We start from the raw sequence: 26,051 nt of genomic DNA, 5'->3' as shown, positions 1-26,051 counted from the left end.
TTGCCTAATTATCTCCCCGCTTTGACCCTTGCCCTCCTTGAATTCGCTCCCAACCAAATGGCCCTGAGAGATCCTGTTAAAATTCAAGTCATGTCACTTCTCTTCTCAAACCCTTCACAATTTCCCATCCCAGAGTAAAAATTAAAGGCATTACAGTGGCCTATAAGATCCTGCCTATCCCGTTCCATCCCTCTTCCATTACTTCCACTTTCATTAACTGCACCACTAGGGTCACCATGTAATTTATCATTGAAACAAGGACACTTTTTGATAAGGAAAAGAGGCACTATTGGTGATTATGCCAGAGCAATAAAAACACACCAGCACAGTCCTGGGCAAACCAGACATGTGTCAACTCTGCTCATCTCCCCTCTCCTTTGTGCATGCTGAGCCAGCCACATGGCCTTATTGCCATTCCCAAAATACCCAGGCCCTCTTCTGCCTCAGGACCTTTGCACATACTGTTCCTTTGCTTTAAGTTTCTTACTCAAAACATACACGAGGCATGCTCCCTCATCCCAGTCAGCCCTTTACTCGGATGACAATTTCTCAGCGAGGCTCTCTCTGACCACCTCATCCAGGATTGCAACCCTTCCCCCACCAGCCAACACTTCCCATTCCCCTTTATTCCTTTATTTTTCTCTATAGTACTTATTACCAACTAACATAACTTGACATATCTGTTTATTATCTGTCTCCTCACCAGACTGTAATTCCATGAGTATAGAGATTACAGTAAGTTTCTACCCTAACGTATTCCCAGCAGGGAGAACTGTGCCTAGTATACTCAGGTACTCAAGAGATATTTCTTGAATAAATGATTTTTTAAAAAAGTTTACTTGCACTCACTTCCAAATAGGTACAGAACACATACCCTTCCTGTACCGGAATCCTGAGCAGATAACATTTGAACTGGGCCTTAAAAGGGCCTCTCTTCACTCCCACCCAGTGAGGGTGGTGGCTGGATCCACTATCGATTGGGCCACCCTGCATCCTGGGATTCTGCAGCACCTTATTGGCTGGGAAGCCTCCATTGTGAGGTAGCTGTGGCTTCCTCCTCGCGGAGGTAGGTGAGCACTGAGCCTGGTCCCACATCCAGGCACCAGGACCTGCAATCCCAGGGTGACTTCCTCCTCCCAGTCACACTGTTCACTTTGCCCTGTAGCACTTAGGGCTGAACTGGGAGGGACTGGAAGCCCAGGTAAGTCCTGGCTTATGGCCAACCAAATATAAGGGGCCCTGAGTGTCATGCTGAGACTCTCCTAAGTCCCCCAAAGCCAGGTGAGGCATAGCCAACATCAGCTTCCCCTGCCTCCAGCGCTTCACTGATTCGCACATCCGGGCTTCATTCTGGGTCAGGCATCGTTGGGAAACAGGAACCAGCATCTTGTGCCTGCAGCCCTGGTTTCTCTGGAGAAAAACCCATGGGAGGCTGGTTCAAGGTGGTTACAGGCCTTCACCCTGAGCTGCCACCAGCTACCCACCATGTTGAAGACGTCACTGCTTGGAAGAGACTTCAACAGTGAGCCCAGCCCCTTGGACAACAGGTCCAAGTCACTCTCGGAGAGTAGAGGCAGTGTTGCTTCAGAGAATGTCCATCCTACTGAAGAAGCCAACAGATTATCGTAAGTGGCCTCACTGCCCTTCCAGATCTGAGGTCAAGCGATGCTGCCCTCACAGCTCAGGCCACATCTGCCTACTTCTCTCTCCCTAACACTCTTAGGCCAACTGAACACATGTGTGGAGGAAAGATGAAAGCAGAATCTAAGAAGGTTGATCCGTGTGGCTCTGGGTATGACCCTTGTCTCCCAGTTTTTGCAGAGAATCCAAGCAGAGTAAGCCACCCAATGTTAGCTTGATTCTAGGATCAGTTTATTTTTTTTTTTTTTTTATAAATTAATTTTTATTGGTGTTTCGATTTACCAACTCAGAATAACACCCAGTGCTCATCCTGCTCAAGTGTACCTCAGTTGCCCTGTCACCATTCACCCCCCCCCCCAGCCTCCTCCCCCTCCACACCCTAGTTCATTTCCAGAAGTTTGAAGGATTTATGTTCTGTCTCCCTTTCTGTTATTTCTCACACGTTCTTCTCACTTCCCTTATATTCCCTTTCGCTATTATTCATATTCCCAAATGATGAGAATCATACACTGGTTTGTCCTTCTCCGGTTACTGTGGCCAAGTTCAAAAAGGGTGTTGCGAGTTCTTCTTGGGTTTTGATGGTATATTGTCTCACATTTAGATTCTTTCATCTGTTATGAGTTTATCTTGTGTATGGTGCAATGAGAGTGGTCAGTTTCATGCTTTCTGATGTGGATGTCCAATTTTCCAGCACCATTTATTGAAGAGACTGTCTTTCTTCTAGTGGATCGGTCTTTCCTCCTTTATCGGTATATTAGTTGAGATAAAGTTCAGGGTCCACTTCTGGGTTCTATGTCTGTTCATTTGATCTATTGTTCTGTTTTTGTGCCAGTACCACACTGTCTTGATGGAACACAGCTTTGTTGTACAACCTGAAATCTGCATTGTGATGCCCCCAGATATGTTTTCTTTTTTTAAAATTTCTGGCTGTTTGGGGTCTTTTCTGATTCCACACAAATCTTAAAAATAATTGTTCTAAGTCTTCTGAAGAAAGTGTGGTATTTTGATAGGATTGGCATTATCGTGTAAATTGCCTGGGTAACATTGACATTTTCACAATATTAATTCTGCCAATCATGAGCATGGAATATTTTTCCATTCTCTTTGTGTCTTCCTCAATTTCTTTCCAGAAGTTGTTCTGTAGTTTTTAGGGTATATTTGAGACCATTTGAATGGGAATGTTCATCCAACTTTTGATTTTCAGGTTGTAGGTGTCCTTGTTGTCTAAATTGAGTCTCTTGTAGGGGACAGCAAATAGATGGGTCTAGGAACAGTTTCTGATATTTATGTTGTTCTTCCATGGTTTCAGGCTCTTTCCACATCTGCTATTATTCATTCTCTCTCCCTCTCTCCCTCCTACAAACCCACCCAGGACACAGAAGGTCACCTCCTAGCCCCTTGACCCTACTTTAAACTCAGACACACAGAACTTTTTCTTAGAGCTTTACTGGCAATTTAACTATTATTTAGTAATCAGACCAAATAACATCCTTGGTCATAATGAGATTGTAAATGACAATACCCAGTGTGGATAAGGGTGTCAGGAAATGCTCTTGCTCGTCCTTCTAGGAAGAATTAAACTGGTACCTTTCCAGATGGCAATGTTGTATGTCAAATCCTAACACCTACTTATATAAAACATACAAATACTTACTTGGCATATGCTTCCTTTGAAAGTACACACACACACACACACACACACGCACTCATACACACACACACACACAGCTGGCAGCAGTGGCTGCTTTGGGGTAAGAGGATTGGGAGACAGAGAGGCAGGGAGGTTTATATTCACTACATAAGGGGTTTTGGTTCTTGTTTTTGTTTTACCTTTTGAATTTCATACTGTGTGTTACTTAGGTACTTTTTAAGTACAGATAAAAATAAATATATCCTTTGATCAATAAATACCACTTCTAGGAATTCTTCCTAATGAGCTATTAACACACATATTTGTGATAATTTTATTGAAGCACCAGTTATAATATGGATCATTTGGAAATAAGAAGATACTATCTGAATAAAGTATGGTACACACATACAGTAGAATATAATACAGCCATTACAAGTGGTGAAGGAAATCTGTTTGTGGAAAATGTGTGGGACACACCATTCATGAAGAAAATTAATTTAGGAAACAGTATAATAATGGTTCTGCATATGTGAAAGTGTGCACCTTTAAAAACAAACAGAAATGCCCAGAGGAATGCTAGTTCAAATGCTAACTATGGTTATTTCCAATTAGTAGAATTTTGGTATTTCATCTTACAATGGCAATGTATCATTTCTCAAGGAAAAATAATTTTAAAAAAAATCCCAACGTGTGTTTTACTATCCAAGGCCCTGATGTATAATGCTGTTATCTAGGGCACCTAGTTTCTCCAAAAGTTGGTCTCACCTTTTCAGATCAGAAAAGAGATCTGATTCAGCTTGGATAAGATGATGCTATAGGAAAGAACTAAGGAATGGAAGGACAGAGGGCAGGAAGGGGGGAGAAAGAGCATTATCTGTTGGAGAAATTACTAAGAAATTTGACAAAACATAAAACATAGTGTTTTGTTTTGTTTTGCTTTGACGTGTTTTCCAATAATTGCAATTATCAAGAAATGAAAGTTATAAAAATGGCCTCCTGTAAGTGAAGGGACAACAGGTACCCTCCTCCATCCTCAAATTAATGAAGATGTGAAGAGTCAGGGGGATGCCAAGGGCCTACCCTGTTGTCTCAGCAATTGTCTCAGTAATTTTTTTTCATTGTCCCTAAAATGCCAGGCAGTTAGTAGTCTCAATAAATATTATTTGAGTGAATTGGCTGTGAAAAAAAATCACTGGATGTGTTAATGCATAAACTGTTGGCAGGGAGTTATCCAGAATGGGAGGAATTGTTAATCTTTTCTTTAGAGCCTGTTGTGTGTTAAATATTTGTTGAGTCACCTAAACTAGCACCAGCCCTGGATCAGATGTTCCAGAGTCCACTTCACCTGGTTTTGTCCCTCTTCCCAAAAGACAGTGCTGGAGATGCTGGAAGGAACCTGAATTTTGGGTCACATTTCCCATCCACTAAGATACCCTCTTGTCTCCCTACTCTCCCCCTACAGGATCATGCAAACATTGGTCCATTTACTGAAATGCAACATTGGCACAGGACTCCTGGGACTTCCCTTGGCCATGAAAAATGCTGGCTTATTGGTAAGAGGGACCTGTGCAATGGAAACTAGGTATACCAATTTGGGGGAAAGCGGTAGTGGGCCCCTAAAGACTCTGCACTTTTATCAATGGACAACTGGGGTTACCCTCTGCGATAGGAAATGTGCCTCTTGGCATCAATCCCCTGGAGTCAGCCTGGAGTCCAATGGAGTGTTCCCAGAGGGGATAGGCCATTATTCTTTTCTCCCCCCAGTTTTATTGAGATATAAATGACATACAGTACCATATAAGTTTAAGGTGTACCACATAATGACTTGGTATTCATATATTGCAAAAGGATTACCACAGTAAGTTTGGTTAACATCCATCTCTTCGTGTACACATATAGATGTTATATATCATATAATTTGCAACGTCTAGGCGCATTATACAGCAGTATTAACTATGGTTCATCATGTTGTGTATTACCTCCCCAGTACCTGTTTATCTCATAACTGGAAGTTGGTACCTTTTGAACCCCTTCATCGAATGCCCCCCCACACTATACTTAAAGACCCACCATCCTCACACACTGGTACGTACCATCATCCTCCACACACCCAGACCATTTCATTCATGTACCTTCGCAGCCTACTCCCTGCAGACATATGCACACTGGCTCTTGTTTCAAACCAGGAGGTTGGCCGTGAGAAAGCAGCTGGAAAGAGGAAGATAGCAAACGCCTTGCCAGTCCACTGACACCTTGCATCATCCCACCTCTATCTCTTCGCATCTGCCATTTCTTCTCCCTTATTTCTTGTCTTTTGAAATCTGCCTCCTCCGTGAAACTTTACTGTTTCCTGCTAAAATCAATGCCATCTTCCCCTTGTGTTTTTCTAGAACTTATATCTACCTCACCTGGAATTCTTACAAAGAGAAGACATAATTTTTTAGTATACCTACTTTCCTCACTTACCTGAAAGCCCTGAGGGCAGGAACTCACTGATGTAGTCTTACATCTCCTCACAATAACTGCTATAGAGACTGACACACAGGAAGTTCCAATTCATGGCTATTGAATTGGTTGGATGCCAAATATATTATTTCCATTTAGGTGATGCTAATTTCTCCCTTTCTCCAGGCCTGGTAAGTGGGTTGCATGTCAAAGGAAGGCATATAAAGACTCTGGCTTCTTTTGACATGACTTCCAGCCTGTAACAGTTCCAACCTACAGATGAGACTCTCCCCCTTGAAATCATCAGAGTTCTAGAACTTCTGAAGAGTATTATTACCACATGGCCCTTAGCCAAACTGTCTATACCAGTGTGGTATATGCTATTGAAGATAAGCTCTGTTATCTTCTTATTTTTGCTTCTGAAGAGTCATTAGTGATTCCTCTGCCTTCCATCTCCCAGAGCTTCTGACCATGATTCATTTGAGAAATACATACCAGCACCTACTATGTGGATTCTTAGGTACTGGGAATATAGAAGTAAAGAAGATCAAAAGAAGTCTCTGTTAGATGGAGGCTATGTTCTAGTGAAATCTACAGGTGCTCTTCATCTCTCATTTGTTACATCAGGGCACATCTATAAAGGCACAAGTGTCCAGCACAGGAGAGGTGAGAGAGTCTCTCTTTATTCTATTCCCCCATGATCATATCTGAGATATTAGGATTACTAATGACCTCAGTTTTTTAATCTCATCACACAAATTAAAAAATGGAAACTATGTGAGGATAAGGTAGTTCTATTAACTTGACTGCAGTAGTCATTTCACTATGTATATGTGTGTCAAATTGTCATGTTTTACACCTTAAATATATGCAATCCTTAAATAGAAGGGTTAATGATGAATTAGATATACTAGAGCAATGATTTTCAACTGGGGACAATGTTGCACACATACCTCCCAGACATGAACAGTGTCTAGAGACGTGTCTAGAGATGAGCTGTCAGACTCATAGAGGGAGTGCCACTCACCTTGAGCAGAGATCAAGGAACATGCTAAACATCCTACAAGGCACAGGAAGGCCTCCACAATAAAGAAGCATCTGGTCCAAAATATCACTGATGCCCCCATTGGCAATTCTATGCTAGAGGAAGAGAAGTCCTAAAAGAAACCTTGGTCTTCGAGTATCTTGGAGGAGGTAAGGGCTAGGGTATGAGAAAAGGAACAAGGGATCTAGACGGCAGAACTCCAGGCAGATAAGGAAAAGCATGGATTATCTGTGGAGGTGGTGGGGTAGTCACAGGAAGTGTGCCAGCAGAGATTAGACAGCTGATTTGCAGTGATGCTAACTCCAAAGGCATTCAAACTAGAGTGTCTACGGCCACAAGGACATTCAGGCAAGGACCTCTATCCCAAAGGCAGCTTTATGATGAAAGGGACCATTGCACCCAGACGGGAAGAGGGCCAGTTATGGGAATGATCAGTGTATGGCTCACTGTCCCCACCTCTCTTTCCCCTCCAGGTGGGTCCTATCAGCCTGCTAGCCATTGGGATCCTCACTGTGCACTGCATGGTCATCCTGTTGAACTGTGCCCACCACCTCAGTCAGAGGTGAGAATCCTGCTTTCCTCTCTCCTCAGGGCCAGACCCCATCTGTGTTGAGTTTCCTTTGACCACTGACCCAATTAACCAGCCACTTCAACCCCCCCACACCTACTGCTCTAGATTCTACAGAGGTGGTAGAGAGGGTTAGACAATCCCAACTGGAAACTCCTATGTCTGGGCCTAACTCTGCTAACCTGCTGGATGACTTTGCCAAGTTCCTGCACCCTCTGCCTTAAATATCTGTACCTGGAAAGGTTAAAAGTGATAAAAGGGGGCAGCTCCAGTGGCCCGGCGGTTTAGCGCCGCCTTCAGCCCAGGGAGTGATCCTGGAGACCCGGGATCAAGTCCCATGTCAGGTTCCCTGCATGGAGCCTGCTTCTACCTCTGCCTGTGTCTCTGCCTCTCTCTGTGTGTCTCATGAATAAATAAATAAAATCTTTAAAAAAAAAAAAGGTGATAAAAGACGCAAGCATGCTTTATAAACTACCGAGAACATACAAGATATTTAGGATGTCCTTCCTTCCCTCTCATCTCCCCACACCCTCCCTCCCCCAACTCCAAAACACACACACCTTGTAGGGGTAATTTGTCCCAGGCAAATTCTTTCTGGGGCAAATTTAGTAAAAGCAAAAAAACATAGTTGAAATGAATAGTTCACAATGGCTCTAGTCATTAATAAAGCATCCATACAATACTTGGTGTTTACATATTTGAAACTGCCATGCAAAAAAAAAAAAATCCTGAAAGAGAAGACAAATGCAGTGAAGACAAACTTGTTGCGAGTTTCGTATTTATAAACCAACCAATTCGTGGGTGATTAGTAATTCCTTCTAGCCAACTGCCTGGTGGCTCTCTATCTGTAACACTTAGCTGCTCCAGAGGCATGCAAATCCAAAGGGGTCTTACAGATATGCATAAACTCCCCATTGGTCAAAGTAGAGACAGTAGCTGAAACTTCTCATAAAGCCAAATTATCAAACAGGTGGATCTGGAGTATCTCAGTCACACCCAACTTGCAGCACACTTTCCAGCTCGCAAAACTCTTTTAAGAGCATTTACTTATCCAACTATTAAATTTATCACACAATTACATGTGCCAGATACCTGGCCAGAGCTTTACAAGTGTTTAAGTAACAAGAGTTTACTCCTTACAGTAAACTTTTATGGCAGGTACTATTATTATCCCCAGCTTACACATGAGTAAACGGGGACCTGGGTGAATTAAATGCCTTGCTCAGGGTCACACTCTAGGAAGTGGCAGAGCCAGTATTCAAAGGCCTGTGGCACCCACTCCAACCATTCTGCAAATCCTGTTTCCCCTTAAGCCTACTGGGACAATTATATCACTTGTAGGTTTCTGATACCTAAGCCATTCATGATAAGTCTTTTCCTGATTTTTTAAAAGACTTTATTTACCTGAGAGAGAGAGAGAGAGCATGAGCAAGGGGGCAGGGGGACAGAGGGAGAAGCAGACTCCCCACAGAGCACAGAGCCTGATGCAAAGCTTGAACCCAGGACCTCAAGATCACAACCTGAGCCAAAGGCACTTAACCGACTGAGCCACTCGGGCACCCTTGATTTTTTTTTTTTTTGATGACTTGTTTTTCATTTTTTTCTAATATAGATGTTACAGACTGATGGTCTAAGAGCTTCACAGTTTTGTTTTGTTTTAAAGTTTTTTATTTATTTATCCACGAGAGACACAGAGAGAGAGAGAGAGAGAGGCAGAGGCCGAGGGAGAAGCAGGCTCCATGCAGGGAGCCCCACGTGGGACTCGATCCCCGGTCTTCAGGATCACGCCCTGGGCCGAAGGTGGCACTAAACCGCTGAGCCACCCGGGCTGCCCCAGTGTTTTTGTTTTGTTTTGTTTTATTCCATGTTTAAAAACCTAGAGATGTCACATTGGGAAAATAAACAACCAAACACCACCTTCTCCTTGCCAATTAGACTACCTGGCACCTCTATAGTGTCATTCCTTCATGGCTCTGGGAGAACCAAGTCCCAGTTGATCCCTTTTAGAATAGGATGTGCTCCAGGGGCCTGGCGCAGTCTTCACTCTCCTGCTTCTGTGGTATACCAGCCCTTCTCCCCAGGTTACTGATACCCGCCTGGCCCCACAGCTTTTGAATTTATAACCTTCAGACTAATAAATATGCCCCTCCTATGCAATGTGACCTCATTTATTTGGGAATACCAAGCACAATGAACCATAATAAAAATAGAAGGATTACGCCATGTTTCCAGCGCGTCTCTACATTCATTGGTCACTGTCTCCTCCCCTAAACCCAGACTGTAAAAAATAAATAAATAAGTAAAATAAATAACCCCAGACGTGTGTGAAAAACACTGGGACTCAGAAACCTAAAGAGACTTGTTCATGGCCTCTCAGCCATCTAAGGGGGAGGGGTGTTGGTTTTAAACCCAAGACCCAAGTCTGAATCTCCTTCTCTCTCCCAGCTACTCCCCTTAGTGGGGATCCATCCCCCGACTACCTGCTGCTGCTCCACTGCTCACAAGTGGTTCCTCTTCAGGCCCTTCCTGGTCCTTAGGAAGGGCCATCTAGGGCAGAGGCTGTGACTGGGATGTCACATCCTACACGGGTGCTGGGCAGAAACCTCAGTACCACATTTGCATGGGATCTGGTCTGAAGCAGGGATCTCAAATGTTCCAACACCCTCAGCAGTTGATCACTGGCTTGGCCATACCCACACCCCCTCTTCTCCTACTTCCTCCTCCCCCTGACTAGGTTTACACATCTCACACCTTTCATGACCCCGTTTTCCTGGTCTGCATGACCTAAGTCAATGCAAAGCTACTGTTTCCTTAAAAAACTTTTTTCACTTAAATAATAATGTTTAAGAAGACCACCACAAAAAAAGGGGGGAAAGGCAGTCTCCTCAAACTTTTAAAAGTGTATTTTAAGATAGCTTGCCAATACCATTGCTAGAAAATTTCTAGAATGCTTCATGTTAACACACAAATATATAATAATTACTCACTTTGGGAGTAAATTGTGCCTTTAACAAAAATGTTTTAAGTTACATGTTGCTTGTCCTTTCCCTAGATTGCAAAAGACTTTTGTGAACTATGGAGAGGCCATGATGTACAGCCTGGAAACCTGCCCAAATGCCTGGCTGAGGACCCACTCGGTGTGGGGCAGGTAGTATTTACTCATAGATGTCATAGTAGTAGTGGCAGGAGTAGTAAGATCAATAATAATCCTCACCTGATCCTCCTTTGTTCCGAGTTATGCAGGGTTAAGTGAATATGTTGTCATTACAAACTGTAGAGCAGTACAGAGAACCTCCTCTGATAGCTCCATCCCCACTTCATCCAATAAGTAACCAGTGATACCTAGTTAGTAAATATTCTTCTAGACTTTGTCTCTGCATATTCATGATAATGTGTGTGAGTGGAAATTTAGATTTCATTTTGCATTTTCCTGAACACTGGTTAGAATTTTTTCTGGAAATTTGCTCTTTCATCTAACAATGTGTCTAGTTTCCTTCCACACTTTCCAAAATTCCATGCCTGATTTTTTTTTCATTTGACAAAAATGTGCAATTTATTAGTTAGCTAGAGTCAAAATGCAATCACTAGATTTCCCCTTCTCTATTCATCTTACCAAGCACAATACAGAACAGCATGTTAGCCTGACTTTCTTCATGTGAGTCACTGTTTTGGCTTGGGTCAAAAAAAAAAAAACAGCTTGGGTCACTGTTTTGCCCGTAGAAGCCCCTTTCTTCATATCACAGTTCAGAGTGACAGAATTGGAATCTTTTTTCTCAGAATTACACATCACTGGCCATGGAATGACACATAGAATGATCCAACTGGTCCAGGTGGTAGAAAAGTTTCAAATTTATGCAAGGTCCCCCCCCCCATGCTGCTTTTCTATGTGAGATTGGTACATTGTATCCAGTGCTCCTGTGGGAGTCACCCCTCCAAAGATGATACATGTGTTTCCCCAAAGCCACAGGACAGTGCAGCCTGTGGGAGGTGCCCCAGTGAGACTTAGTTTCTGCTACTTCCGGTCACTTATGTCAGTGCAATCACATCGTCATAGAATCTGTCCCCTGCCAAGCCTCCATGGATGAAGAGCTTTGTCCCTGCTGCCACCACCACATGACCATGCCCGGGAGATTGGAAGTTTTCCTTTTTTTTAAAAAAAAAGTGTTTGTTTTTTTTTATGATAGTCACAGAGAGAGAGAGAGAGAGGCAGAGACACAGGCAGAGGGAGAAGCAGGCTCCATGCACCGGGAGCCTGATGTGGGATTCGATCCTGGGTCTCTAGGATCACGCCCTGGGCCAAAGGCAGGCACCAAACCACTGCGCCACCCAGGGATCCCTGATTGGAAGTTTTCCAAGTGTGTCTGTCTGTGACCAGGTCAGAGTGTTTGCATCAAACACATGCAGCTTCACATCCTGCATGGGCTGGGTGCCTCTCTTTCCACCCACAAAGATATACAACTGGTTTCCAATGGCTTCAGATGATGTGTGAATGGTCTTGGGAACAGTGGGGGATTGTTCACCTCTGGCATGGTCCCAAAGTCCTAGTTTCAGCATTCAGAATTTGTAGGCAATTTCAATTTCCTGACTAGTCATCACCTCCAAACACCCAGACGCTGTGAGGTGCATAAGAAAGAACAAAGCCGGCATGCTTGGAATGGGGCAAGAGGCCCTCCAAGGTGGCTAAATCCCGGATCTGGGGTGTGCACATCTGAGAAGCTCTTGTTTGGATCTGCTCCCCCAACAATGAAGACCTTGCCTCTCAGCACCACCTGCTGGGGGTTGATATGAACAGCTGTGACCAACCGGAGCACAGGATCTGTCTCCAGGGTGCAGGGTGTGTGCATGTGTAAAGGTGTTCCATATTGCTTTCCTAACTTGTCTCCAGGCAACTGGCAGCAGCTTCGTGGTGTCCTGTGGCAGCTTAGGATGGTCCTGGGCTTATCTGATTATTTGTGAAGGTTCAGGATGTTCCTCCGTGGGGACATGTGCCATGGTTTCATTCAAGCCTTCCCCTAATGAACATTCAGGCTGCTTCCTTTCGTGATAAAAAGTGCCTGGTATACAAGATGCCTTTCTTTGTCTTAGTGCCTCTGATCATATCTTCGACTTTGTAGATGGGCAGGGAGAGTCTTTATTGTCCTGGAAATATGAGATGACCAAAGCTCATAAGGAAAAAAATAACATGTCCACAAACAGATATAGGTAGCAGTTGCACAGAAATTCAACCCAAACCTAACATTTCAGCCTTTCTCAGCAGAGCCCTTCAGGAGGTAGTGAGTCAGTATTGTGACTGCCAAGATCCCTTCTGCAGCTCCTCTCTTGGGACTCTCAGTAGGTCATCGCTCTCTTGATCAGAAGTCACTCTGATTATCAGACAGGTGAGGTCATGAGGCAATAATAACGAATGACTCACAATTGTTCATCCTTTCCCACCAAAGTTTTTGTTTCTGATGACCCCTGAATAAAACTTTTGGGTAAGAAGGGTCTTTAGAGACCACCATATCCATGCTTATTCAATGGAGAAATGTAAAGCCCAGATAGGGCAATAAAGCTGCCCAGGGTTACACAGGAATTTAGTGACAGAGCAAGAGCTTGAATCTTGAACATCTAGCTCCCACTCATTATACTGTACCATTTTTCAAGAAGCTCAGTAACTGAAAAAGAGTTGGGAACATATTTTAAACAATGATTTGTAATTTTTAGTGTGCTAAGGGATACCTGGGAGCTTGATAAAGACAACAATCATCAATGGATGCTCAAGCCATTAGGCAAAAAGTCATTGGGAAACTTTATGAAGGAAGACAACACTGATGTCATCTGACCCCAGGTATTAATCTTAGTATCTCATGTCTAGACATGCGATAACCAGACGCAATGTGTCTTATGATGGGATACAGCAGGACAGCAGGGAGTATTGTTATCACTCAGGAAATATCCTTGCCAGAGAGATAAATAAAGAACCTCAATCTAGTCAAGCTTCTAGAACTAATATCAGTTTACAGGAAACACAGGGCATAGAGAAATGCATTAACTGACATTATGAGGAAGTCATCAACCAAATCTAGAAAGTGAGACACACTACAGGATAAATTATCTGGTATCTTCAACACCCTCCAAAAAGTTAAAAGTTGTAAGGGAAAAAAAAGAGAGCAAAGGGAATATAGCAGTTTTAAAAACTTAAGAGACATAACAACAAAACACAGAGTATAGACTTTAGAAACCAGCAGTAAAATATTTTTGGCATAAACCTCAGGTAATTCTGATGCAACTGGTCCAGCAACCCAACTTTGAAAACCACTGAACTAAAGTCTACGGCCATGTCACCCTGAACGCACCCAATCTCATCTCAACTGATCTAAGTAGAGGAACATATTTTGGTCCTTAAACAATAAATGCATCTTCAAATTTGAGATAATTGAAGAATCCAAAAGAATAATGACAATAATGGAGTATAATATACTAAATTTTCAAAGTTAATGTGAGTTTTTTTTGTGCGTGTGATACCAAAAAAGAGGAAGAATACATATTTTTTAAATGCCAAACAATAAATCTAGAAACAATTACAGGATTAGAAAACCATCACCCTGCAACCACAGATGAAATAACTGATTCAGACAAGGATCATCAATGAATGTTAAAATCCTTAGTTTGAGAGGACAGGATATTCATACTGTCTCAAAGCTTTACTTCCAGATTATAACAAGGGAAATGTGCATTGGCAATGGAGACAACTGACTGTCATCATCACAGTGGAGCCACAGGACCCCAGGGCCTCCCAATAAGATGGAAAAAGTACAAAATATCGCCTATGTGGTATGCTTGCCAAATATGCTTACCTGAATCTAAACATGAGGAAGCAGTCATCAAAGTCCACAATGTGGGACATTCTTTTTTTTTTCCTTAAGATTTTATTTATTTATTTATTTATTTATTTATTTATTTATTTATTTATTTATGAGACATACACACAAAGAGAGGCAGAGACATAGAGGAAGAAGCAGGGTCCCCTCAGGGAACCTGCGATGTGACTCAATCCTTGGACCCCAGGATCACGACCTGAGCCAAAGGCAGATGCATAACCATCCTGCCACTCAGGTGCCTCCAGTGTGGGACATTTCTATAGGACAGTTGGCCTAGATCCTTCCCCAAAAGCCAATGTCATGAAAAACCAAAAAATGTGGATATTCACAAGGCTGCTCTACATGGATAAAGACTAGAGACATAGTCACATGCAATATGTAAACCTTGATTAGATCCTAAATCCAAAAAATAAATAATAGCTATAAACGATGTTTTGGAGACAATTAGGTTATTTAAAATATGGACTACATATTTGAGGACATTGAAGTTGATATTCTGAATCTCATAGTCTTTTTTTTAATAAATTTATTTTTATTGGTGTTCAATTTGTCAACATACAGAATAACACCCAGTGCTCATCCCATCAAGTGCCCACCTCAGTGCCTGCCACCGAGTCACCCCACCCCCCACCCACCTCCCCTTCCACCACCCCTAGTTCGTTTCCCAGAGTTAGGAGTCTCTCATGTTCTGTCTCCCTTTCTTATATTTCCCACTTATTTTTTCTACTTTCCCCTTTATTCCCTTTCATTATTTTTTATATTCCCCAAATGAATGAGACCATATAATGTTTGTCCTTGTCCGATTGACTTACTTCACTCAGCATAATACCCTCCAGTTCCATCCATGTCAAAGCAAATGGTGGGTATTTGTCGTTTCTAATGGCTGAGTAATATTCCATTGTATACATAGACCACATCTTCTTTATCCATTCATCTTTCGATGGATACCGAGGCTCCTTCCACAGTTTGGCTATTGTGGACATTGCTGCTAGAAACATCGGGGTGCAGGTGTCCCGGCATTTCATTGCATCTGAATCTTTGGGGTAAATCCCCAGCAGTGCAATTGCTGGGTCGTAGGGCAGGTCTATTTTTAACTCTTTGAGGAACCTCCACACAGTTTTCCAGAGTGGCTGCACCAGTTCACATTCCCACCAACAGTGCAAGAGGGTTCCCTTTTCTCCGCATCCTCTCCAACATTTGTGGTTTCCTGCCTTGTTAATTTTCCCCATTCTCACTGGTGTGAGGTGGGATCTCATTGTGGTTTTGATTTGTATTTCCCTGATGGCAAGTGATGCAGAGCATTTTCTCATGTGCTTGTTGGCCATGTCTATGTCTTCCTCTGTGAGATTTCTCTTCATGTCTTTTGCCCATTTCATGATTGGATTGTTTATTTCTTTGCTGTTGAGTTTAATAAGTTCTGTATAGATCTTGGAAACTAGCCCTTTATCTGATAGGTCATTTGCAAATATCTTCTCCCATTCTGTAGGTTGTCTTTGAGTTTTGTTGACTGTATCCTTTGCTGTGCAAAAGCTTCTTATCTTGATGAAGTCCCAATAGTTCATTTTTGCTTTTGTTTCTCTTGCCTTCATGGATGTATCTTGCAAGAAGTTACTGTGGCCTAGTTCAAAAAGGGTGTTGCCTGTGTTCTCCTCTAGGATTTTGATGGAATCTTGTCTCACATTTAGATCTTTCATCCATTTTCAGCAAGAGAAAAAACAAGAACCATATGATCCTTTCAATAGATGCAGAGAAAGCATTTGACAAAATACTGAATCTCATAGTCTTAAAAGGGATATGCTGAGGGAGTTAAGGTTGAAGTATTATGATATCTGCAATTGACTTTCAAGTGGTTCTGAAAAAGAATGCATGTGTGTGTATGGATGAATACATACATTCACACACATACATATTTATATAATGCAGGTAGGGCCAAAAGTTAACAATTGGCATATTTAGTTAAAAGATATATGGATGTTAATTATACCGATTTTTTGGTTGTTTCTGTGGGCTTCAAAATTTTCAAACTAAAAAAAGCAAAGTATTAAAAAAATAACAGAAATAACCATTTCAAAATAAAAATAAATACATTTTTTAAAGTAATTTGTTTTCTCCCTCTGTCTCCTCTTTTCCTACTCAGGTATACTGTCAGCTTCTTATTAATTACCACCCAACTGGGATTCTGCAGCGTTTATTTTATGTTTATGGCAGACAACTTACAACAGGTAAAGAGGATTCTTCTGGGTAGAGTGGGAGAAAAGCAGACATCCCACTGCTAGGACTGCATTAGCAAAAGTGTAGTGTTCAGATCTTGGGAGGAGATGGTTTCATTTCTCATGCCTGATCAGACTACTTGGGAGTTCTCTCAGTCCTATAAATCACTTTTTAAAAATGTGTTTATTTATTTGAGAGAGAGTGAGAAACCAAGCATAAGCAGGGGGAGGAGCAGAAAGACAGGGAGAAGCAGACTCCCCGCTGAGCAGAGAGCCTCAAGTCAGGGATCCATCCCAGGACTCTGGGATCATGACCTGAGCCAAACAAAGGTGCCCCAAAAATAACTTTTTAAGAGGATTATTGAGAAGCCAAAGCAACATCTGAGGAATATAGCCAAGATGGAGAGAGAGGTTTGTAATCATGTCCAATCAGAAACAATTGGGAATTTTTAGCCTGAAAAGTGTTGGGTGAGATTCACTTCAGGTATCTCAGGGTTGTCACAGTGAAGATGACTAATTAAATGTAAGACAAACAAGCTGCAATCTTGCCCTCGTTGCGTTTCCGTGAGGCATAACGAATCAATCACAGTGTTCTTTCTTGGCTTCATGGAATAGAGGGAGCATAATTGGTTTTGTGCATTCAAACAACCAGAACTGTGGCAACTGTTGTAGATGAAATATTCAAGCAGATAGATTTTGCTCAGTATTTGAGCTTTCTAACTTTTAGGGCTATCTAAAGTTAAAGAAGATATTCTTGTGTAATCAACTTCCATTCTCCGAGTATATGAGAGGAAACCATTTGACGAGGAGGAAGAGGTTGGGTTAAATGACAAAAAGAGATCTTAAGATTCTAAGGGTTTCCTTTTGTCAAAGTCATGAGCACTACAGTTGGGGTTACCAGATTTGGCAAATAAAAATATATGCACTCGGGTAAGTTGGAATTTCAGATACACAAGAATTTTTTTTTCTATGAGTATGTCCTATGGAATATTTGGGACATACTTTACTAAAAAGTTACTTGTTAATTATCTGAACTAGAAACTCATGTGGGTATTTTGTATTTAATCTGACAACTCTGACTATGCTGCCCCTCGTTATGTCTATGTCAGATGGTGGAAGAAGCCCACATGACCTCCAACAACTGCCAGCCCAGGAAGATCCTGGCGCTGACCCCCATCCTGGACATCCGCTTCTACATGCTGACAATCCTGCCCTTCGTGGTCCTGTTGGTGTTTATCCAGAACCTCAGGATGCTGTCCATCTTCTCGACGCTGGCCAACATCACCACCCTGGGGAGCATGGCTCTGATCTTTGAGTATATCATACAGGTCTGTGCCTGAAATTGACTGCAGAAGGGGTTCTAGATACTAACCAGGGGAAAGATAGGATAGTATCATTACGGGCGGGTGAAGGTGAGAAAGGTGCCCTCCTCTGAGCAGCCTCTGCTAAGTGACATCTGTGAACACTTCTGCCCACAAGCCACAAAAGCTAGTCAACATCATCACCATCATCCTCATTGTCACACTGGATAGCAGTGAGTCAGCTGACAGTGAATACCTTCTGTGACGCAGGCATGGTGCAAAGCACTGGGATTCAGTGGTAGGTGAAACTGGTGGTGTATCTGCTCTCATGAAAGTCACATCCATTTGGGAGGATATACCTCACTAAAAACCAACAAAAATTACAATGGTGGTAGGTTGACAAGGGATCCACGTATGATAAAGACATTTTATTTACTTGGTGTCAAGTTCTTAACATATATTAACTCACTGAATCTTTACAGTGATACTATTTTATATATTTTATGTTTTGTAAGTACTACCCTTATCCTCAGTCTAAAGACAAGGAAACTGATGAACAGAAAAATTTGCCTCCCAGGCCCATGCTTTGCCATTATCACCACCCTGAAATTCTACCATTATAGCTTCATTTCTTTGAATCTGAAAATCTTTGGGGCTATATTAGTTTCCTATTGCTGATGTAGAAAATTATCACAAATCTAGCCATTTAAAATAACACAAATTTATCTTACATTTCTGGGTGTCTCACTGGGATAAAGTCGAGGTGCCAGCAGGGCTGGGTGTCTTTCTGGAAGCTTATGGGGAGAATCTGTTTTCTTGCCTACTCCAACTTCTAGATGCCACCTGCATGCCTTGGCTTATGGTCCCCTTCCATCTCCAAAGTCAGCAATATAAGGCTCAGCCTTCCATTGAGATGCCACCCTCTCTCTAGTTCTGTCTTCCAATTCCCTCTTCCACTTTTAAAGACCCTTGTTATTACATTGGATCCACCCAGGTAACCCAGGATAGTCTCCTTATTTTAAGGTATGCTGCTTAGCAACCTTAATTCAGGCTGAAAACTTAATTCTCCCTTGTGATATAACATAACATATTCACGGATTCCAGGGACTAGGACATGGATATCTTGGGAAAAGAGCCATTATTCTGCCCACCACAGGAAGTCTCTTAAATTAATTATCCTCTCTGCATCCACACCAGCTACTAGACTGTAGGACTCTGGGGGAAGTGATGAGAAAGAGGCTTTGGAGAATGAGAAGACAGGAGACCTGAATTCTCACTCAGGCTGTGCCACTAACTTGCAGAGAAGCCTTGGGCAACTCCCTTCTCCTCCCTGGGTCCCACTTCCCCCACATGTAAAAATGTGGGAAATCACAATGTGGTAAATACATGCAATGCATTCCTTAAGAAGGAATGAACTCCTGATCCACACTACAATATGGTTGAAGCTTAAAAACATTATGCTCAGAGAAATAAGCCAGTCACAAAAGGACAGGTATTATATGATTTCACTTATATGAGATAATGTGGGGTAGTCAAATTCATGGAAATGTAGAATAGGGGTGACCAGGAGCTGGGTAATGAGTTATTCTTTCACAAATACAAAGCTTCGATTTGGGAGGATGAAAAAGCTCTGGAGGTGGGTGGTGGTGAGGGTTGTACATCAGTGAAAATGCTCTCAACACCATTGAGCTGTACACTTAAAAATGTTTAAAATGGTAAACTTTAGGCTATGTATAATTTATATGTATATGTAATTAGACTATGTATAATTTACCACAATAAATAAATAACTTTAAAAATTTTTTAAGATTTATTTATTTATTTGAGAGAGAGAGAGAGAGAGAGAGAGCATGAGTGGGGGAAGGGCAGAGGGAGACAAATTCTCAAGCAGACTCCCCACTGAGTGCTGAGCCCAATGATGGGATGGTGACAGGGCTCCATTACAGGACCCTGAGATCATGACCTAAGCCAAAATCAAGAGTCAGATACTTAACTGATGGAGGCACCCAGGTGCCTCAAGAACTTTTTTAAAGATAAGAAGGCTGATTTGGCTCTAGCTATCTCACAGGTGCTCCTGATAGTGTCTCTGTTGATGGCAGATGTGGCCCAGCTTTCTACCAGGCAAAGTTGGAGGATGACTCCTATGCCATGGCAAAACCAATGCCCTTCTTCTACTCCCTTTCAGGAGATTCCGGATCCCAGTAGCCTCCCCTTGATGGCGAGCTGGAAGACATTCTTACTGTTCTTTGGTACAGCCATTTTCACATTTGAAGGCGTCGGTATGGTAAGATGGACATGAGGTTTGCGAGAATGGTCCCGGGTGCCCTCTGGGGAAGCCAGCCATTCCAGAAGTCTTAAAGTATTTATGAAAAGTGCTCCTATGATCTGCTCCTGCTGGAAGGGAAAATTAGGACCCATCCACTGGGTCACCAACCTCTCCATGCACCACACTAAGCCTTGAAGCCTGAGTGCAAATATACTCATTAGCCCAGGCCGAGTAGGGCACTACTGGCAATAGAGTGGAAGCAAATAGAAAGAAGTGTGGCCCTTCCTGACCCTGGGCCACCCAAAGAAAAAAGTTTGTACCCGTAGGGGAAACCTGATCCTTCATGAGGAGCCATGCTTCTGACTCTTCTTTCTCAATCTCCTTTCACTTTTAGGTTCTGCCTCTCAAAAATCAGATGAAGCATCCACAACACTTTTCTTTTGTGCTGTACTTGGGGATGTCCCTTGTCATCATCCTCTACATCTGCCTGGGGACACTGGGCTATATGAAGTTTGGGTCCAGTACCCAGGCCAGCATCACCCTCAACTTACCCAATTGCTGGTATGTCCTTGCCTGCCTGGGGTGATGCGAGGGGAGCAGAGTCCTAGGATCTCAGCCTTAGCAACAGAATGTGGCATTCCTTCGGGTTGTCACTAACACCATATATTAACTGCCAGTGTTCGTATGATGATAACAGGTAGGTTTGACAATCCAGGCATTGTGCATTATCTGGTTAAGCCCTCATAATAGCCCTATGAGTTAGCATGATTATTATGAAATCCATTCCCTAGATGAGGAAGTTGCTGTTTGGAGTGACCACATGGAACCTTCCCAGCTCACTGTTTGTGATATTTGACACTGAATCTGTCTGACTCTATGGTTTAAAGACCCTAACACAGAATGATCTGGGAGTGTTTAGGAAGCACAAATAGCAACAATAAAAAGTATAATTCCAGAATAATGCTTGAGGGTCCCACAGATGGACCATTAGTCAGGCCTCCAGTTCCAGAAATGGACTATATATATATATAGCTTAGAAAAGTGTCTGACACAGGGGTGCCTGGGTGACTCAGTTGGTTAAACATCTACCTCTTGATCTCAACTCAGGTCTTGATCTCAAGGTCATGCATGACTTCAAGTCCCACGTTGGGCTCCATGTTGGGTGTAGAGACTACTTAGAAAAGAAAAGTGCCTGGCACATAGTAAATACTAGTCAAGTATTAGCTATTGCCATTGTTATATCTCCCCACAGCCTGTTCCTTCAGAGGTGAGTAGAATGGTAGGGCATTCATTTCCCACAAGGCCACAGCTAATAAAATGAGAAAAATACCACCAGCCCCACCTACCTCATTGTGTTGTGATAATGACTAGGTGGGGTAATAATGTGATTTCTTTAAAGTCAAGATAATCATTCTAATATGCTATTTCTATTCCGGGCCATTCAGGCTGCCACTGGCTACCCTGGACAAGGCACTTTCCTTGTGTGGGCCTCAGCTAGAAAACAGGCATCAGGTGCCATGAGAACTTCACATCTGCTCTGAACCGGGCTGGCCATCAAATTTCCCAGAGGAGTCTTAGACAAATACCTCTTCCCATTAAGAAAAGGACCAACAACCCAAGAAAAAAAATGGGCATGTGCACACAGTTCACAGGCGAATTTTTAAAATGGCATTTTATATGTTTGAAAAGATAGAAATGCCAGAAAAAAACAGAATGGCAAAGACTAGCATACATTCACACATTGTGTTTTGACAAGGATATGGGGAAGCAAGCATTCCAATACACCAGGACAACAAAGGGGCAATATGTTAATAGCTATCCAAAATTAAAATCACATATACTTTTAGCCAGCACTTTCACCTCTCATGATGTATGCTAAATGTGCATAGATAAGTATGTAGCAGGATATATTTTGCAGCATTGTTTATTAGTGAAAGACTAGTAAATATCCATTAGCTGGGCCAAAAACATTATAGTGATCTATGTTATTAGAATACCAAGCATCTATTAAATAGAAGAGCCAAGTCTATGTGTACTTACAGGAAACATTCTCCAATATATATTTAATGAACAAAAACGGAGCTCAGTGGTGTGTAGAGGATGCTACCGTGTGTGTGTGCGTGCGTGTAGGTATACCTACATCAGGTATAAGCTTTTATGTGCACTGATTATTTCTGAAAGGGCTACAAGAAAACTGTTCGAGGAACTGCCTATGGAAAGAAGAACTGGAGGCTGGAGATTGAGTGTGGAAGGGAAGCTTTTTACTATATGACTTTTGAACTAGCAATTTTACTCTAAACAAATATACCTTTTTTTAATTTTTTTATTTATGATAGTCACACACAGAGAGAGAGAGAAAGAGAGAGAGGCAGAGACACAGGCAGAGGGATAAGCAGGCTCCATGCACCGGGAGCCCGACGTGGGATTCGATCCTGGGTCTCCAGGATCATGCCCTGGGCCAAAGGCAGGCGCCAAACCACTGTGCCACCCAGGGATCCCCCAAATATACCTTTTTAAGAAAGTAAAAGAATTAAAGGTACAGACACCTGAGCCACAGGCTATTGAATCAGAATTTTCAGGAATGTGCACTTTTAATGAGCTTCCCAGATGGCTCTGATGGCAGGTCAGGCCTGAGCCAGTTCTGTAACTGGGTGACAAGTACCAGCTTCTGAGCAATGAGTGAGTCCTGAATGGCCCTGCCCAGAAGTTACATCAAATGTCATATCCTATCCATCTGTCTGCAGGCTGTACCAGTCGGTCAAGCTGATGTACTCCATTGGCATCTTCTTCACCTACGCCCTCCAGTTCCACGTCCCAGCTGAGATCATCATCCCCTTCGTCATCTCCCAGGTGTCAGAGAGCTGGACACTGTTAATAGACCTGTCTGTCCGCACAGCCTTGGTCTGTCTGACCTGTGAGTAGAATATAAGGGCACTCTTTGCCCAAAGCTGTGGTTGTGAGTCACATTGGCGTCTACCCCAGTATCCTTGACTCTGCCACTTACCTTCTTTGTGACCTTGAGCAAGATAGTTCACCTCCCTGCACCTCAACTTTCCACCTTTCAGGTGTTAAGGGGGCTTAACAGAATGATCACATGTTGCAATCGTCTCTACTGTCTACACGTGGAAAGTATCCATTGGCTGATTTATGGGAGAAAGAAGTAGCATTCATTCACTCACACTCCTATGTTCCTGCTAGAGGCCAGGCACCATACTGACATTGCCTTATACTCGTGACAGCCTAGCAACATAATGTTACCAACTGGAGGAACTATGGCCTAGAGAATTTAAGTAACACACTCAAATCATACAGCTGCTAAGTGACAGAGCTGGGATTTGAACACAGGTTCTATAGCACCTAAGCCTGTCTTCTTCTATCATGTGCCATATTCCTTCCTATTATAAATTAAGATCATGTCCCTTATCATAAAGTGGCATTGAACTATAGGAGCAAACAAGGGGCTGATTGTTAGTCTTGGAGATCATTTTTTGGGTGCAATATTTACTCTTCTCCTCCTTCCATCTTCCTTTCTTAATGTTTCCTTCCAGTCATTGCTTCACTCATTCATTCTACTTTAGGCACTGTTGTAGATGTTTGGGAAACATCATGAGCGGGGCTGGGGAATTTTTTTCTCTGAAGCAAATCAGAAATGGTGCCCCATGAGGAAAGGGGGAAAATCTAGGGATGTTTTTCTTGGAGAAATGAAGGCTTGGGAACTTCTATATCTGTCTTTAAACACCTGTGAGATAACACACGAGAGAGAGAGAATTTGGTTTTAGAGACTCTTAGTTTAAAGTTGAGGAAATGCAGTTTCAGTTCAGAGTCAGAAGAAACTGTAATTCTTGGAGGCTTCCAGAAGAAGAACATGCTTTCAGATGTTCACATAGATGGAGTTCTAGAAGCAGAAGCAGCACATTTGATGGTTTAAGGTATCACAGAATTTCCAGTCTGTACCAAGACATTAGGGACCTGTGGCTATATTGTTTTGAGATCATTCCTAATAGGAAGGGTCTAAGTTGAGAAAAACTGAGTAGTTCAGGCCACTTAAGATCAGGGAAGGCAGTGTTAGACAGAGCTGACCATCTAACGACATGCCCTGCTTCTATTATATGTGGTATGACCACTTCCTCCTCCTTCCTCTGTCAATTCCATTATCCTTCATTCATTCAACAGTCATTTGTTGAGCACCTACTGTGTGCCTGACATTGTGCTAGACACTACGGATACAATAATGAATAATAAAGAAGACATGCTGAGTAAGAAATATATGCAAGAAATAACTATAGCACATTGTGATGAATGTTACGATGGTACATAATGATGTACCACCATATGATGGTTAAGATAAGAAGAGGGTTCTCTAAGAGTACATAAGAAGGTCCTATATTTTAGCCTAGGTCAGGTCAGGGAGTCCTCTCCAGTGGAGTGATATTTCAGTTGAGATCTAAGAGATAAGTAGGAAGTAGATGGAGGATCAAAGAAGGTACCATGTGTAGGCAGTAGGCTGTGCACAGATCTGAGACAAGAACTTATGTACCGGCCTCTTTGGAAAACTAAAAGTGGGGAGTGATAAGATCTGAAGCCAGAGGACCTGGCAGGGAGTCATCAGAGACCTTGTGCTAAAGGAGACCGGCAATGGGGGGCTATGGAAGGTCTATGAGCATGATCTTTCTAGAGAGTTCCTCCAGCCAACCTTGCATTATAGCTTTCCTCTACATTATTTTCTCTGTCCTGTCAGTATGGGCTTTCTTGGAGAACAGACACTGATTCCTCTCTGTGCCCTCCTCTAAGTAAACAATTTATTAAATATCTGAGAAGGGAAAGCTGTGGACATGACCATCCCATCAGAGGGATGATGAATTCTCAACTGTGAGAGTCGATGAGTCTCATTATCTGACTGGATGTTGCAGCAATTTCAGAAAGAAGTGAGGTTTTCTTCAAATCCAGCAGGCTAGTATGAGTGCTTTCCAAGACCGTTTTTCCCCTAATTTGTTCATAGGAAAATCATACGTTGTGCAAAGTGAAATTACATAAGTGCTATATTTATTCATTCATACATTATTGAAATTGGACCCCCATGGAAAATTCATGTTTATGTTCATCATAGATATAAACGATGGAGATTTAAGAAGACCCTGTTTTAGAAAAGGTGGGGAGAGAGCAGCCTATTGCTGTGTTTGTGTTTTATGCTTTTAATTACCAGGATCATGCTAGGAGTAGGAAAACAAGTAGTCGAGATTCTGACAATGACAAAGCCATCTCATTTTTAATCCATTCTTGCTTCTCGACAGTAGCTATATTTTGTAGAGTAGTAAAAATTCACAGTAGATTCAGTGTCTTATTAAGAGCCAGACATTTATTGAGCACCTAGAAGAAAGAGCCTTAGACAGGCATTTTGATGGATTCTCAAGAGAATATGTGACCTCGGCCATATCCCATTCCCTCTAGGGCTCTAAATACCCCCATCTCTTTAATAATAAGATGATGATAATAGATGACAGAGGAGCCTTTAAATAACTATTATATTTAAAAAACCCAATAGATAGAAGGAAAGCATCTATATTGGCCATTAAAATAGAGCTGGGAGTCCAGAACCACAGTGCCTGACCTCCTGCTCACATCTGCAATGAAACTCTTTCCCACCTTTCCAAAATAGTCTGTAAGGCATCTGTGGGATTATAAGGCTCCAAAGAAATAGTTTGTTTCTGAGCTTCCTTCTTGCAGGAACCATCAATGATTCTAAATTTCTTCTCTTTCTGCAGGTGTCTCAGCCATCCTCATCCCCCGCCTGGACCTGGTCATCTCCTTTGTGGGCTCAGTGAGCAGCAGTGCCCTGGCCCTCATCATCCCGCCCCTCCTGGAGCTCATCACCTTTTATCCTGAAGACATGAGCTGTGTCACCATTGCAAAAGACATCATGATCAGCATCCTGGGCCTTTTAGGTTGTGTATTTGGAACATACCAAGCCCTCTATGAGTTGATCCAACCCATCAACCATTCCATAGCCAACTCCACAGGTGTCTATGCATAATTATCTATTTTTATTCTAGTAGCTCTTCCTCCCATCCCCAACTTGACTTCC

General features: G+C 42.4%; 1 protein-coding gene and 1 pseudogene across 1 annotated transcript; one reads left to right on the top strand and one right to left on the bottom strand.

The window, feature by feature from the left end:
• Positions 1 to 1,485: 1,485 nt before the first annotated feature.
• Positions 1,486 to 26,000, top strand: SLC36A3 (solute carrier family 36 member 3). Its single transcript, XM_055324846.1, has 10 exons — positions 1,486 to 1,625; positions 4,737 to 4,827; positions 7,238 to 7,326; positions 10,385 to 10,480; positions 16,330 to 16,414; positions 17,512 to 17,730; positions 19,889 to 19,987; positions 20,364 to 20,530; positions 22,714 to 22,883; positions 25,732 to 26,000. Exons 1-10 carry the CDS (start codon positions 1,486 to 1,488, stop codon positions 25,998 to 26,000), a joined length of 1,425 nt encoding a protein of 474 aa, XP_055180821.1.
• Positions 10,877 to 13,651, bottom strand: LOC129509674 (rab9 effector protein with kelch motifs-like; annotated as a pseudogene).
• Positions 26,001 to 26,051: the final 51 nt, after the last annotated feature.

Source organism: Nyctereutes procyonoides, unplaced genomic scaffold (assembly GCF_905146905.1).
Source record: "Nyctereutes procyonoides isolate TBG_1078 unplaced genomic scaffold, NYPRO_anot_genome, whole genome shotgun sequence".
Lineage (NCBI taxonomy): Eukaryota > Metazoa > Chordata > Mammalia > Carnivora > Canidae > Nyctereutes > Nyctereutes procyonoides.
The sequence above is the reverse complement of the archived record's forward strand: the minus strand, read 5'-3'. Positions and strand labels throughout refer to the sequence as shown.